This window comes from Anomaloglossus baeobatrachus, chromosome 7 (genome assembly GCF_048569485.1).
Source record: "Anomaloglossus baeobatrachus isolate aAnoBae1 chromosome 7, aAnoBae1.hap1, whole genome shotgun sequence".
Lineage (NCBI taxonomy): Eukaryota > Metazoa > Chordata > Amphibia > Anura > Aromobatidae > Anomaloglossus > Anomaloglossus baeobatrachus.
In genome coordinates, this window is record NC_134359.1 from 95575377 (window position 1) to 95592338 (window position 16962).

The window sequence follows — 16962 nt, forward strand, 5'->3', positions numbered from 1 at the left end:
GTGAAGAATCATGGATTTATTTGTAAAGCAACGTGTTTCCAAATTGGTCTGATTCCTTCCTCAGACTTCACTTAATGAAACTTCATGAAGAAATCAGTCCAATTTCAAAACATGTTGCTTTCCAAAAGGGAGAAAAGAACCCCTCCCCTTCCTAATTGTGTAATCAAGCCCCTTAACAAATCCCACTAAAGCAAGATTGTCACTGAACAGGGATTCACAAACAAACCCAGCAATAAGCAATCTTGTGCAAAATTCACAGTTCTCCCCTTTAATCGTACAACAAACCTAGAAGCAAGTAGAGTATCAAAGAGATTCCAAAGGTTATCAAATCAGATGTGTGTTAATTTGGAAATCATTACAATAAATAGTTGTAGCCTGCATAAAAAAAACAAAACAAAACGTTGCTTTTACCAATAAATACATGATTCTTCACGAGTATTTCTAATCCCACTACACTGCTTTTTTCTTGATTGTTTTATTCTGTATAGTATAAATGACACTGGCAATCATTTGTCCTCTGCCTGTAGGGTGTCTCCAGCTGAGACGTTACCTGTGAAGGATGCTTCGGTGGACCTGGTGCATGTTGCTGTGGCCGTTCACTGGTTCAAATTAGACAAGTTTCTTGATGAGACAATTAGAGTACTGAAGACAAACGGATGTTTGGCTGTCCACGCTTTTGAACCAGTCGCTGAGTTTGAATACAAGAATTTGTCAGACGATCTGAATAGCGTAATGTCAGAGGTAACTTACAGTAAGGCCCTCTTCACACATCTGTGTCTATGGTACATGTGACGTCCGTTTTGACACATACTGGAGACACGTTCACATGGATACTCATTAAAATCTATGATGATCTTCATATCTCCATGTTTTCATACAGTGATATGTCAATTTTTAACCGGCAGCATGAATACATCGACCCACACAAGTCAATGGATAATTGAAAAACACGGAAGGCACATGGATGACATTTGTGTGACATCCGTCTGCCGCCATGTGACACAGACCAGCATGAAATGCATTCAATGAATTCCTGCCTTTTAAGTCTTAAAGATGTGCTACATTTCAGTTCATTTGAACCAAAACATCACCACTGGGCTATTAAAGTCCTCTTTTTCACTGCAAGTATACTGTAAGTGCTGCCTCCGTTTCTTTCTTTTATCTATGGCAGCATGTTGCTAGTTGCTTTAGGGGCCTTGAACCCAGCGATAGATACATAGATAGCTAGATAGATAGATAGATAGATAGATAGATAGATAGATTTTACAGCTATTAACCAAAAGTAAAGCAGACAGCTGCAGGCTGATATTATCAGGCTGGGAAGGTCCATCCTTATTAGGCCCTTCCCAGCCTAAAAACGCCAGCCCACAGCCACCCCAGAAGTGGTTCATCACATTAGATGAGCAAATTCTGGTGCTTTGCCTTGGCTCTTGCCCTGATGCAATGAGAAACGGGGTAATGGTTTATGGGGTCACTTGGCATCAAGCCTTGTTGCTAATAATGGAGAGGCATCTATCAGACACCCCCATTACTACCACAGCAAGCCAAAAAAAGACATATACACATGAAAAAAAACAATTTATTTCAGTAAACACTCCCCGAATCATTCCCTCATTTACCATTTAATTAAAATAAAAAAAAAATATCAGCTCTGCCATAGTCCAAAAAAGGATATCTGAATAAACACACAGACAAATGAAACAAGACATTAACCCTCGCTCTCCACTTTATTTATAAGAAAAAAAAACACTGTGTGTGTGTGTGTGTATATATGTATATATATATATATACAGATATAGATATATATATATATATATATAATATAGAGACAGAGAGAGTGCATCGTTCTGACACTCCATAGGCTTGCTTACAGGCAATTCCGGGTCACACTGTGCTGCGCGAGGCCTGGCATGTCCAATGAGCGGTGACATCAGTAACAGTACCACTCATCAGAGTCTCCGGATCACAAGGTCACTCTGGGTCACGCTGCGCTGCGTGAGACCTGGCGCCTCTGATCAGCGGTAACATTACATATGTTCCTACACATATCACATATAGAATGATATCCACATACAGCCCCCTTAGACATTGTTATGTCCTCACACAGCCCTCCCCATGTAAAATGATGTCCCCACAATGCCCTGTTACACAGTATTATGTCCCCACACAACCCTCCTTTCAGAATGATGTCCCCACATAGCCCCATTACCCAGTATTATATCACCACACACGCTCGTGTGAGCGCACCCTACAATGCACAAGCTCACTGATGGAGCAGAGAGCCATCAGCTCCCTGTTCCATCATTGTTTTCACTGGTATCTGCATTCTGACGATCTGCGATGCCAGTAAAAGTATGACAGTGGCCCTCATACCGCACTTTGTCCACGTCCAGAATAGAGTGATATAAGTTTTTTTTATTAAGACTATGGTGACACGAGCATATGTAAAATTGAACCAGTTTTCATCCAGGAGAGTAGGATGAGTGAAATCTGTTGGGTATTCCATTTGTCAAGCAAGTGCTATGCGAGTGTGCGGTTTTTTTATTTCTCCCCTTGCATCTTTATGACATGGGGTTTGTTTTCTCAGCAGCTATTATTCTACAATCATTTACAAGACCAATTACAGTGTTCTATGCTGCAGAATAGCATTGTACCAATAAAAAAAAGGACGGTATTCAGATAGTCCGTGTGTCGTCCATTTTTTTTTCTCTCAGCCCTAGACTTGCATTGGCGAGTCTCATGTTATATACACACAGCATGCTGCAATTGACTAACATTGCTCCAAGTGCAATGCGATATTTTCTGGCATTGCACATGCACTGAACCTGGTTTAATAGATTCCTCAATATTTACAGGTGTGGGAAACATTGTACCAGCATGTTGATAATTCGACAGATGACATGCTTTCTCGTTACCAACATTTATATGAGGCCATTCCACTAAAAGACAAGGAACGGTAAGTTTGTAGTTGTTTGTTGTCCATTTTTCTATATATGCACAAAGGTTTGTAAAAAACCAGTCCCAAAATGCTGATCCCCTCAGAATTAGTATGTTTTCATTCCAGAATTATTATATTTATGTTAAAGTTGTTTGAAATAATTTTGTTTATTTAGTGAACCTGTTTTATATCTATGGACATGAAATAAGAATGGTCATTCAATTGACTATAATGGTGCAGACGCAGTTGTGGCGCCCCTGACCTGGTCAGGCACCACTGAGTACTGCACCCATGCTGGGGACAGTACAACACAGGTAATCCAGAAGGCTGACCGGGGTGTGGTACACAGGCGCAGAGTGATCAGGTCTCACACATGTACCTATGAGAGGACCCCTGGGGATCCCAGGAGGGGGAAAAGCCTTCACCTCCACTGGAATAGTGGAGGGGGCCAAAAGCCTCCATCTCCTCTCAAGGGGTGTGGTAAGAGAGTCTGGTTGCTAGGTGGCGTAGGCAAGAACAGGAGAGGAGGGGCAGTGAGCCAGGCAGTGCAGAGTCCAGGGAGCTCGAGTGAGGAGCAGATCCCGTGGGCTGCTGTAGTCTGACAGCGTCCGCGCAGTGGCTACCGACGGGGGAGAACGGTCAACTAGGAGTGCTACCCGAAATCCATCTTCAGCTAGAGAGAGAGCAACGGAGTGGGAAGTAAGGAGACTGCTAGAGAGTACCAGGCCCAAACGGGCGGCAGATCCCGAAGCGGAGATAGATCTAGCTTTCTTTTGCTAAACCTGCCGGTGTGGGGCTCTCAAAGCCCACGCCACAACACCACAAAAGCCGCAGCCACGTAGCCACAGTTAGGGCCCATAGGTCACAGGAGGCAAGCAGCTGGAGTGGCCTGGTCCAGGCGACAAGCAAACGGCAAACGAAGGGGAGAGAGGCTGCAGCATCTTCCCTGGGTGACCCCCATAGGGACTCAAAGTCGGGGTTACCCCAAACCACCAAGGGCTAAGGAAGGCGAGTTAGTAGTCACCCTCACAAGTCAGCCTGAAGGACACGTGGTTCCCACTTGGTTCATCCCAGCTACGCCCGGGTCACTCACCCTGCCATCAACTGTGAGTAAAAACCCTGAAAGACATCCTGCCTGTGTTGAGTCATTCTGCGCCTTGTAGTTCTACACATCTACACAGGGCCCTGGGGCTTGCCTCACTCTCAGGAGGCTACTACAACTGGCTGCACCCACCATCAGCCCCAGGCATCCCTTAACCTGCAGTGGCGGTCCCCTACTGACCGCAAATCTGAGAGTGGCGTCACGACAAACTACAAAGAAGGTTTCCTACCTGTGACCAGACAGATCCAGCCGAGTGGAGTCCCTGAAGGTAATGCACCGACACAACACCTGTGGGGCTTCACATCTGGCGTCACGAACAGGATAAGGACTAGACCTGTTCAGACAGGTGACCATGTGCCTGGGCGGTCCGCTTGAAAAATTGGAAGCGCCGCCATATTGCCACCATGAAAAGCGCGCTGAAAAACAACAGCAGCCCGCGCTGGGAGAGGTTGCCGCCCACGAAGAGGTGTGGCTACCCAGAGATCCCCTGCAGAGTTCTGACCTCGCTTGTGAAGAGAGCGGAAGCGTCCGGAGACGGCGGGAAGGAAAGGGAGCCACAAGCCTGCTGCTGCAGAGAGAAGAAATGGAGTCCAGACGTGGATACCCAGAACCAGGCTCTGCTGCCTGGTGGTGCCGGGAGCTTGCTATCTTCTGCGATCAGCTGGAGGCCAGGATTATGCGACAGCTCGGTGAGGGACGCACGGAGCTTCTGGAGATGGCTGCGGCGGTTCGGACCTACGAGGAGGGAGCCGCGCGACGCATGCCAGATCGAGCGGCGACGACTCAGATCCCGATGGTGCCACCGATGGGTGAGTCCAGAGTTGCCCCGGCCAGCGCAAGTGCTCCGACCCCTGCTGCTACGACCGCGGTCCCAGAAGAGGCGCCTGGCGCGGCGACGCTGAGCGAGGCCGCAGCCACGCTAGGTGCGGCCCGCCAAATCCAGGCCGCCGCAGCGACACCCCGCCTGGCCCGCAAAGGTCCGACTGCCACGGCGATACTCATCCGTGCCGCAGGTGTGACGCTGACCCAGGCTGCCACCCTGCTGAGCCCAGTCCGCCAAGACCCCACCGCAGCAGCGACGCTCGTCCGAGCCGCAAGTGAGATGCTGAACCAGGCCGCAGCCCCGCCAGGTGCGGCCCGTCAAGCCCCGATCACTGCAGCGACGCCCAGCTCCACCTGCACGGACCCCATTGAGGATGCGACGCCAATTCAGACCGCGGCTGCAATGCCCAGTCCGGCCCACCAAGAACTGGCCGCAACAGCGACGCAGATCCAGGCCGCCGCCACGCCAGGCTCGGCCCGCACAGACCAGGCCGCCGCCATGCCAGGCGCGGCCCGCCAAGACCAGGCCGCCGCAGCGATGCCCTGCGCGGCCCGCCAAGAAAAGACTACATCACCATTTATCCCGGCCTGCAGGGCCAGAGCAGACACCGCTCCCCAGTCTAAGGAAGTCCCTACTAGGAAATCCCTGGTAGGTGAGGACCCCGCATACTGGCAGCTGAAGGCTGACCTGGAGGCCAAGTTCCCACAGGAGATGGTGGACCAGTACATGCTCCCTCCGCACACCCCTAAGGCAACCCCTGCGGCAACCACGCCGAAGAGTCCACCGCCTGGGCCAGCTGAGGAACACTCATCCCCAGCGCTGCCACGACCAGAGTGCAGCGAAGAACTAAGGGGGAGAGGAGGGCAAGAAGCTGAGGAGTTGCCCCCGGAGCCAGCAGCAGTGCTAGTCCCAGAGCCGGAGATGCTGCCATATTCCCGCTGGGACGAGGAAGACCTGACACCTCCTGCTGAAGAAGACCTGCCCAACCGCCCCACCTGGGAGCTTGTAAGCTGTACTTCGCAGAATCCAGCCCGCAAGACACGGCGCCGAGGCGGTAGTACAAAGTATCCTCCAACATCACAATCTCCTGAGCAGAAAGACGAAGTCACCGCCAGAGACCTAGAGGAGAAACGGTTCCTGAGAAGGTTCAAACCCCAGATCAGAGGACCCCTGCGTCGAGGAATTGTCGAAGATTTCAGCCTCAAATCAGGATACGGCTTTATAGTATCACCTGGTGTGAAGGAAGGGATTTTCGTCAATCGAAGGGATGTGAGAGCCCATTTGCCCAGAGGACACCCTGGAAGAAATTTGAAGATAGGAGACTCAGTGGAGTTCACTATGCATCAGGGAGAAAGAGGCTGGTATGCCCTAGATGTTGCACCATGTCCTAGAAGTCCTTGCAGAAGCCCTGCAGTCACAACAGAAGATGAAGACAGAGACACTGAAGAAGAGGAAAGAAAGGATCAAGAAACAGACGATAAAAGCACAGGAAGTAACAGATGCCCCAGCCCTACAGGCCCAAGCCCTGGTAAGGAGGAAACAGGAGCAAAGTTCACATAAAGCAAGAAGAAAGCATGCAGCAAGTTAAAGTTTTGAAAAGTTTGAAGTTTTGCAACGTTTACGTTTAAGTATGTGCCCACATAAACTTGTGTGAGAAAACCATAAACCTTAAGGCTATGAACTGGCTATAGCCACAAACTCTCGCAGTGTAAATAGTTACACCAGAGGCACCACTACCAGAGTCAGCCTGTTTAGGGGCTTGGCTCGTCTGCAACCAGGAGGAGCCCGTCCGTATATAGGGCCTTGGCTCACCTGCGACCAGAGAGCATGCCTGTTTATGGGGCCTGGCTCTCCACCACAAAGAGGGTACCTGGTCAGCACCAACTGTGGGGGCCGCCTCTACATCCTGCCAGAAGTGGCTGAAGGCGCGGATCCACCAGGCCAGGTATACCCTGAAACCACCAGCCCATGTAAGCCGCCTCTACATCCTGCCAGAAGTGGCTGAAGGCGCGGCCAACATGAGAGGGTCTGGGTGGTTAACGGACTTGTGGGTGGAGGGTGGTGATGTATGATAGCTGGTGGTCTTAAAATGTTTTACCATGTTTTAATGTTTTATGCATTTTAAAATGTTGTCTTGCAGCCCGAGGACGTGCTGGTGATAACTAAGGGGGAATGTGGCGCCCCTGACCTGGTCAGGCACCACTGAGTACTGCACCCATGCTGGGGACAGTACAACACAGGTAATCCAGAAGGCTGACCGGGGTGTGGTACACAGGCGCATAGTGATCAGGTCTCACACATGTACCTATGAGAGGACCCCTGGGGATCCCAGGAGGGGGAAAAGCCTTCACCTCCACTGGAATAGTGGAGGGGGCCAAAAGCCTCCATCTCCTCTCAAGGGGTGTGGTAAGAGAGTCTGGTTGCTAGGTGGCGTAGGCAAGAACAGGAGAGGAGGGGCAGTGAGCCAGGCAGTGCAGAGTCCAGGGAGCTCGAGTGAGGAGCAGATCCCGTGGGCTGCTGTAGTCTGACAGCGTCCGCGCAGTGGCTACCGACGGGGGAGAACGGTCAACTAGGAGTGCTACCCGAAATCCATCTTCAGCTAGAGAGAGAGCAACGGAGTGGGAAGTAAGGAGACTGCTAGAGAGTACCAGGCCCAAACGGGCGGCAGATCCCGAAGCGGAGATAGATCTAGCTTTCTTTTGCTAAACCTGCCGGTGTGGGGCTCTCAAAGCCCACGCCACAACACCACAAAAGCCGCAGCCACGTAGCCACAGTTAGGGCCCATAGGTCACAGGAGGCAAGCAGCTGGAGTGGCCTGGTCCAGGCGACAAGCAAACGGCAAACGAAGGGGAGAGAGGCTGCAGCATCTTCCCTGGGTGACCCCCATAGGGACTCAAAGTCGGGGTTACCCCAAACCACCAAGGGCTAAGGAAGGCGAGTTAGTAGTCACCCTCACAAGTCAGCCTGAAGGACACCTGGTTCCCACTTGGTTCATCCCAGCTACGCCCGGGTCACTCACCCTGCCATCAACTGTGAGTAAAAACCCTGAAAGACATCCTGCCTGTGTTGAGTCATTCTGCGCCTTGTAGTTCTACACATCTACACAGGGCCCTGGGGCTTGCCTCACTCTCAGGAGGCTACTACAACTGGCTGCACCCACCATCAGCCCCAGGCATCCCTTAACCTGCAGTGGCGGTCCCCCACTGACCGCAAATCTGAGAGTGGCGTCACGACAAACTACAAAGAAGGTTTCCTACCTGTGACCAGACAGATCCAGCCGAGTGGAGTCCCTGAAGGTAATGCACCGACAAAACACCTGTGGGGCTTCACACAGTCACCGTGTGCTGTGCCGTGCACCATTTTCAGACATATACACCTACAGGAGGCGGCCACCCAGACATAGTAGACTGCATCTGGGTGTCCACTTCCTGTAGGTATATACGCCCAAAAATTGTTCACAGCAAAGCACACGGTGACTCCATCTGCGCCATTATAGTCAACGGCCCCGTGGGCACATACATCCGAATCCCGTATTGCGGGGAGGTTCAGATGTAAGCCCCGACGAGAGCACTGAATGGAGGACTAAACACATGAAAGCGGCCTTAGACTGGATAAAGTGCTTTGGTACCAAATGCGAAAACATATTTTGTTCTAACTACTGTTATTATTTTCCCATTTTGATTAAAATATTCATTTTTTTTGTACATTCCTAGATAAATGATATCACAAGCTCATATTCTTCTCTTATAGTATCACGGGTATACCTGCCAAAGTTCAATTAACTATTCCGGAAATGATTGGATTTACTCACTCAAGTTACATGTTTCAGCGATTCAAAGAAAAAGATGAGAAAAGAGCAGAGCAGTTTATAATGCATATTAGTAACAGGTACAATATAAATACATTATTGCATTACATACTGTATTTTGCCTATTACTAGGTGATCCAGTGTGCTTGCCACAGTTCGATACTTGATTGAGCATTGGGGTGCTTGAGTACATTCGTTACTCTATCAAGTATTGTGAGTGCTGAAGTGCCATGCTCGAGTCCCCACCCCACATGTTTCATGGCTGTAGGAGAGCCAGTCACCATGCTGGGATTGCCTACAATACACGGTAATGCTGTAGCCATGTTGGCTAGTGGCATTACTGTGATTGGCCAGTCGCATCATGTCATTGGCACAGTCTCCTCTGGAAGCAGTTCAAGAAGACTTGTTCTAGGAGGGAGAGCTTACGTTAGAGAAGGCAAATAGCCAGTGTTTAATTGCTATTGCAGTATATTGTACACTTTCAGCCTTTAGTGCCTTTCTTGTGGCACTAAAGGGTGTTTTTAGCTATATTTAACCTAATAAATAGATAATTAAAAAAAAACATTGTTGGGTCCTCCTATTTTTGATAACCAACCAAAGTAAAGCAGACAGCTGCAAGCTGATATTATCAGCCTGGAAAAATCCATGGATATTTACCCCTTCTCAGCCTCAAAAAAACACCTCGCAGGCACCCCAGAATTGACGCATCCATGATTTGGTGATTGAGTTTCCCATTGACTTTCATTATACTCAGTACTCATCCCGTCCAAGTGTCCAACCATCTCAATTCGAGTACCGAGAACTCAGGCATTTTAGTGCCCACTCATCAATACTAAATATGTTTTATCGATTTCTAGTAATTGTCTCAGTTTTTTTGACAGAAGGGCACTTTGGTTCCTGGTAGCCAGGGAGTGGCACACTCCTGATAATTGACAGTTCTGCCTATTGGCATGCTGCTGGGCCAAACTGTGTGCTCTTTGATATTTCAAGTAGATTCAGGCCCATAGCAGCAGAAAAAAGATCAATAGTCCTATAACAATAGAATAAATATGTAGCGCCCCTGTCACCCTCAGGGCACTACAGGGAACTGCATCCTCTCGGGGATACAGGGCCTACCCCCAGGGACCTGAAACACCAGTGCCAGCAACAGCAACACACACCAAAATCCTAGTTACCACTCCACACCAGGGGGCACTGCCTATTCAGAGAAGGGGAAGGGCCACCTAGAGGGCAGAGCCTGACCAGGGAACTAGACAGCCTGGTGGGAGTGGACAGCAGTCAGTCTACAGACAGTCTAAAGTAGAGCGTGTAGGTATTTAAGGTATTTAAACTCTCCACGGGTAGGGGGGATGCCCCAGAACTCGATGAGGGTGACAGAGAGGTGCCGTTGAGATGGTAAGGGTCACTTGTGTACTCACTCAGTCCAATAACGCTGACACCGACAACTGTGGTAAACCAAAGTTCTTGACACCGCTGCCGCTTGGAGGGAGCACGCCTGGATCCTGTGCCCGTTGGTGTTGTCTGTTAGTCTGTGACCTTTACCTTGGCTCCTAGTTCTGCTGGTTGGTCCCTTGAGTATGAAACTGGTCGGGTCCCGCTCACCAGTATGGCTAACTGGGTGAGCTTGTTCTCGGGGTTCACGCTTGGGATTTTCTGGACCGTGTAGCGGGAAAGTACTATCCCCCTCGTTGCACTAGTACCCTGATTTTTGAGCGGGTGGACAACGGATCTTGAAGACTCCGTCCTTGTCGGGTAAATTGCCAAGATGCCTGAAGCTACTTCCTGACCTAGGGTCCACGTACCCCGTCGTACCCTGACCCCTGCCCGGTGATGGCACAAGGCCGCTGGCTGTCCTCCTCGACAGTCCGTGCCCCTTGTCATGATCCCCTGCGACCGGGGTCCAGCTCCTACCAAGCCCAGAACAACGTCTGCCACCTAGTAGTTACAAGGAGCCCAGCTCCTGACTTCTCCTCTCGAGAGTCACCACTCAACTGTCTGTCTCCTGACACTCCTGACCTCTCCTAAACCAACCCCCCAGTGGGCGACCCTATTCCCTTCAGGTTAGCCACTGGTGTGTATGGTGGGTGTGGTGCAGAGTGTTCCTAGGATTTTGATTAGCTTGTTCTTGGCAACACCAAAGGTCAGGCACCCGTAAGCAAGGAGGAGGTGGATACTGTGCAGAAGGGGAGATTGCACAATACCCTGTGATGACCTGATAGGCCAGGGCGTCACAGACACATAGTGAGGTTTAAATATTAGAGAGTGTATGTACCATCCCGATTTGGGTACACCTTGACGCGATGGAATGGCTTTATGCTTTTTTGATCAAAAATAGTGTTTACTATGTACCCTTTGTTTATTTATATGCACTATGCTTTTATTTAGTTAAAGCAGGGTATATGTTCATATTGTTCTTATTTTGTTTTGTTTTCTTGTCTCATGGCCAATGTGAACCTGCGCTTATAACATGCATGTGTACCAACTCATGCTCCGGATAATTTTTTTTATTTTTACCTAATTAATTAAGTGGCATGCTTCCCTTAAAGACTTAGGCGCATCATACTTCAGTGAGCCTGTTCAATAAGATTGGCATGTGCAAAGCCAGTTTTAATGTACTGGCCGAAAGTTACAAAAATGTTTTTAAAAAATTAGGCATGTCATGAAAAGGAGGAGAATTTTGTAATTTGTGGGCTCCATCCGTACTTAAGAACCATTCTCTCCTTTAAAATCCAACTTATACCCATGTACACAAGCAGAATTATCCAACTATACAATATGAGGTGCCAAATAACTTATAAAGATGCTTTTGGTAATGATTTACAGCATATCACAGTGGAAAATTGACTGAGCACACTTATACTGACGAGCCAAAGGGTAAACATGTTTTCAACTTTTGACTTTCAGGCTCCATATTTCACCATCCACTACAGCTTTGAGTGTGAGACTACTTTTATTTTACAGACAATCATCTTGGCTATCTCATGCAAAAAATTGACATGCAACTATTTAGCATATGATTAGTTATGCAGATTTTTGTCATGTCACTGCATTGTTGTTGTTTTCCTCCTGGTGGTGGAAAAATCTTTTTCTTCCTGTATACTACAAATTACAACCTGTTCTCACATTCTCTAATAGCTCACTGTGTTATTAGGTTGATTTCCAAGTGAAAGGTCACTGGTTCAAATCAAGGAGCAGCCATGAAGATTTCCCAAGAAAAGAGAAACAGCATCATCCAGCTCATTAATAGCGGTGTCTCGGCCAAGAACATTGTCAAACTATAGCATCTGAGGCCAGGACAGTTGGAAGAATACAAAATGAAGTCCGTTCATCCATTCAAAAGCCAAGAGACGGACGTCCAGACAAAATATTTGAGTCAACAAGTCGACTCATCACAAGGTCTATCAATTCTGGAGCTACAAGCATGGCATTGTAGGCGGCTTGCATGCTTCCTAATAATGAGATCATAGATGTCCATGCCACCACCGTGCGACACACGTTACACAGGTCTGGAATGGTGGCCTAAAAAAGAGTGAAGAAACCTGAACTACAATATAATTATTAGAAGCATTTGCTTGAGTCTGCAAAAAAAATGGATGATTTGGAGCGATGAAACAAAAGTCCATAGGCTTTGATGGGTGCAAATGAGTCTGGAAGAAACAAGGAAAAAAGACACAGATCGAGAAATTGAAGGAACTGTCAAGTTTGGTGTAGGAAACCTGATGATATGGGGTTGTTTCACAGCTAAAGGCATTGGATACTTGACCAGGATTGATGGTGGTTTCAATGCTGAGCTATATGTGAGTATCCTACAAGTTGAGATACTTTGTATTCTGGAGTACTATGGCAATGGAAAGGACAAAATAGTGTTCCAGCAGGATGACAATCTGAAGTCGAAATTGGTGAAGACAAAGGAGTAGAGGTGCTGGATTGGTTCCCACCGTCCCCAGACCTCAACCCAATCAAACACTTGTAGGTAGAGTTGAAGAAAAAGCTGTATACAGGATATACTCAAGTGAGACGACCAGTATGCACCATCATTGGGAACATGTAGAAGAGACCTGGGACCAAATTTTAGTGAAGATATGCTTGAATCTGATCGAAACTATAAATGCAAACAGTTGCACACTTTGCATTTATAGTTACTATGTTTTTTCAGTTAGCACCTGTTCACATTTGTTGGATGTGCGGGTCAGTTTTTTGATATTTCTAGTGAATCTGATCGAAAGCATGCCCAGAAGGATTCACGCAGTGTTGACAGCCAAAAGGTAGATTTACAAAATAATAACAAGGTAATAATAATTAACATTTACATTTTTTTGGAGCAAAACAGTACCAATGCAGTGACATGACACAAATCTGCATAACTAATCATATGCTGAATAACTGTAAAGGTACCGTCACACATAACGAGATCGCTAGCGAGATCGTAGCTGAGTCACGGTTTCTGTGACGCAGTAGCGATCCCATTCGCGATCTCGTTATGTGTGACACCTAATAGTGATCAGACCCCTGCTGTGAGGTCGCCGGTCGTTGCCGAATGGTCCAGGCCATTTTCTTCAAAGGTGATGTCCTGCTGGGCAGGACACATCGCTGTGTTTGACACTGTGTGACAGGGTCACAGTGACTGCTGAGATCGTTATACAGGTTGCTACTGCGACCTGTATCGTTCCTGCATCGCTGGTAAGATCTGACTGTGTGACATCTCACCTGCGACCTCCCAGCGACTTACCTGCGATCCCTATCAGGTCGCATCGTTTTCGGGATCGCTGGTAACTCGTTGTGTGTGACTGGGCCTTAAGGGGTACTTTGCATGCTGCAACATCGCAGGCCGATGCTGCGATGCCGAGCGCGATAGTACCCGCCCCCGTCGCAGCAGCGATTTCCTTGTGATAGCTGCCGTAACGAACATTATCGCTACGGCAGCTTCACTTGGACTCACCTGTCCTGCGACCGTTGCTCTGGCCGGCGACCCGCCTCCTTGTTAAGGGGGCGGGTCGTGCGGCGTCATAGCGATGTCACACGCCAGGCGGCCAATCGGAGCGGAGATGAGTGGGATGTAAACATCCCGCCCATCTCCTTCCTTCCGCATATCCTACGGAAGCCGCAGTGACGCCGGTAGGAGATGTTCCTCGCTCCTGCGGCTTCACACACAGCGATGTATGCTGCCGCAGGAGCGAGGAACGACATCGGACTGTCGCGTCAGCGTAATCATGGATTACGCCGACGCTGCACCGATGATACGATTACGACGCTTTTGCGCTCGTTAATCATATCATCTAGGCTTTACACACTACGATGTCGCATGCGATTTTCAATTTGACCCCACCGACATCGCACCTGCGATGTCGTAGTGTGCAAAGCCCGCCTAAGTCAAATTTATGGGTGAGATAGTCAAGATGATTGTCTATAAAATTAAGGCAGTCACAGGCTATATGTCACGCTCCCCGGGTCCTCACCCCCGTTCCCCGGCTCACCTGCCACGCTCTCCGCTCCCCAGTCACCGGATTCCGTCCGTCCCAGGGCTCCGGGCCCCCGATCCCGGCGCCCGACAGCTTCCCTGGACCTGGCCGGCTCCCCTGCGTCCTCCTCGCAGCCTCCTTCCCTGGCTTCTGGCACCCGGGCGGCGCGCATGCGCATTAGGGCGCGCGCGCGGTCACTGACCCTTTCTTAAAGGGCCAGCGTCCATTAACAGGAAATGAGGTTGCACAGGTACAGGGTATATAAGGGGTCATTGTCCAAGGGGGCGGGGCCTGATCTTCGTGTTCCCTGAGCTAGGAGTCAGGTCTCCTGGTGTTACTGTGCTCGTACTCACCTATCTCTCTTTGTAGAGCCGTGCCTGCTTCGCCATCCAGTCTGCCGTGTCCTGATCCCCGCACGCTGTCCGTCTGCCATCTGACAGTCCGTACCATCCCGGATCCCTGCGGGGACCCGTCATCTTGCTCCAGAGGTTCCGGACCCCGCCTGATATCACCTCGGCCTCCGAACCTGAGCTACGTCACCAAGACCACCTTCTGTGACTCCGTGGTCCCTGGGACTCCTCCGCTGCCTTCACTTGCACGGACTGTTCTACTGCCCATCAGTGCTTCAGCTGCCGGACTCCCTACCACCATCTCAGAGAGTTCGGTCCAGTGGATCCACCTCCTGGGTCTGCCCGACCGCCCGGCCGTGACACTATAGTGGATGGTGTTATAAGGAGCCTGAAAATCAAAAGTTTAAAACATGTTACCCTTTTGCTCGTCAGTGTAAGCCTTATAAAGCATTTACCACATTTTTATGATATTGCTGAATTTATCTTTTTATTACAGATTCCAAGAGATACTTGGAGAAGAGACTGATTCTGTCCGAATGAATGTGCACATGAAACATTACTGCGTCCTTGCCTGCAAGCATTAACGTGGAGACCTGTTAAATCCAAATCTTTTTCTTATTATAGTGAAGCTTCTGATGGCTTTAGGTGCATGAGTCCTGTTAATGGGAAAAAAACACTAAATAAATAAATACGGTGATATTAATGAGACATACTGACAATGGCACTAACAGACATTAGCAGACATCCAATACCTGTCTCAATTAAAATGAGAATTAAGCGATGACTAATGGACTGGTGCTTGTTGTAAACGAATGAACACCCCTAATGTGCTGAAATGGAGGGAATGTTATATTTTTTCAAGTTTCACTATTACTAGCATATATAATTAGTGCTCACAGGCAGGGCTGTATTTACCATTAGGCACTGGAGGTCCGGTGTCTGCGGCGGCAGGTTGCGGGGGGCGGCGCCATGGGCGAATTTTTTTTTTTTTGTTTTTTAAATTTCCCTCCCAGACTCATTACTAAAACCGGAGTCTTTGCAGGGGAAGGGGGGGGGGGGTTGTTAGTTAGTGGTCCCGTAATTAATTTGTAATTTAAGGCGCTAATACAAATCATCCTCTCTACCTGCTCCTTGCGCGCCGGCACTTCCGGGGTCAGGTTCTGCAATCCACTCCCTGGCCTGGCACGCTCTCTGATGACGTCACGGGCAGCTCGATGAGTCACCTCACCGCTGCCGGCGTCTCTGCAGACTGAGTGCCGCACTGAGGAGGAGAGGAGAAGTCACCGGAGCCAGGAGGTAAGCGCTGTAAAGCCGAAGATAGTGGCGGTTGCCGGCGGGGTGTAATCTGTGTGGTGGCAGGGGTAGCCATAGAGACCGCTCTATATATAGGAAAAGGAGGTGCATGGAGGGGATCTCTATGGGACAGGGACAGCAGCATAGGGAGAGCTTTGTATAGGAAAGGGGGTGCATGGAGGGGGATCTCTATGGGGCAGGGGGGCAGCAGCATAGGGAGCGCTCTATATAGGAAAAGGGGGTGCATGGAGGGGGATCTCTATGGGGCAGGGGCAGCAGCAGCAGAATAGGGAGCGCTCTATATAGGAAAGGGGGTGCATGGAAGGGGATCTCTATGGGGCAGGGGGCAGCAGCAAAGGGAGCGCTCTATATAGGTGTGTCGCCCGGGGACAGGGGTACTCAGATCCGGGCCACGGGGTCACTTCTGTGGGTATCACAGTGGCGTGACCCGGTCTGTGATCCCAGGCTCCACAGTAAGAAGGGGATTAGGTAAGGGAGATTGTCCGTGACGCCACCCGTGGTGTGCGGTGAGGTAACGGAGCACCGCCACTGCCGGTTAATGGATCCCGGGGATGGTGGTGGGCAGCAAGGTGGTGATTTCCCTCCATGGGTAGGGTGTTAGTGTCCCAGGACCCCGGTGAGGTGGTGCAGGGAGGAGATGCAGACCGTCTGAGAGCTGTGCGCCCGGTTGGACCGGGGGATGTTGTTACTCACAGTTCGCTTTGCAAGGAAATTCACACAGAGTCAGGAATTAACCAGAAATTGCCGGTGTCTGCAGCCTTCGGTGCGGAGGGTGTTTGGGGTCCCACACACAGTACAGCAGGATCCTGGTCTTGTTTTGCAGCCAGACGATTCTTTCTCCTTCCTCAGTCGGGAACTGGGAGCCCACTCCCCCTGCAGTGATCCGGGTCACCCCTGGATGCCGGTGGGCCACTACCCTGCCCCGGCCACCTCGGGCCCCTTCCTCACACTTCCCTTCCTTATAGCAGCCAGGAGCTATCTCTCCTGGTCTGCTTTCTTCACACTCCAAACTCACTCTGCTCCAGCCCCTCCCCTCCTGCTCTGTTTAGCTCTTACACTGGGGGGAGGGGGGGTGTCTGTCCTGCTGCACTGGTGTGGGATCAGGTTACCAAGGAGGAGAATGGCCTGCAATTTGCTGGATTTTGCAGGCTCCGTGACACCCTGGTTT

The 16962-nt window shown here is 49.7% G+C and overlaps 1 protein-coding gene across 1 annotated transcript in view; it reads left to right on the top strand.

Annotated features, from left to right (window-relative positions):
• LOC142245931 (uncharacterized) overlaps positions 1-15064 on the top strand; it is a 52785-nt gene extending 37721 nt beyond the window's left edge. Inside the window, exons 3-6 of the mRNA XM_075318939.1 lie at positions 528-741; positions 2856-2956; positions 8614-8751; positions 14977-15064. Of these exons, the coding sequence (XP_075175054.1) occupies positions 528-741; positions 2856-2956; positions 8614-8751; positions 14977-15064 (541 nt within the window). The remainder of the gene's footprint in view (positions 1-527; positions 742-2855; positions 2957-8613; positions 8752-14976) is intronic.
• The last annotated feature ends 1898 nt before the right edge of the window (positions 15065-16962 follow it).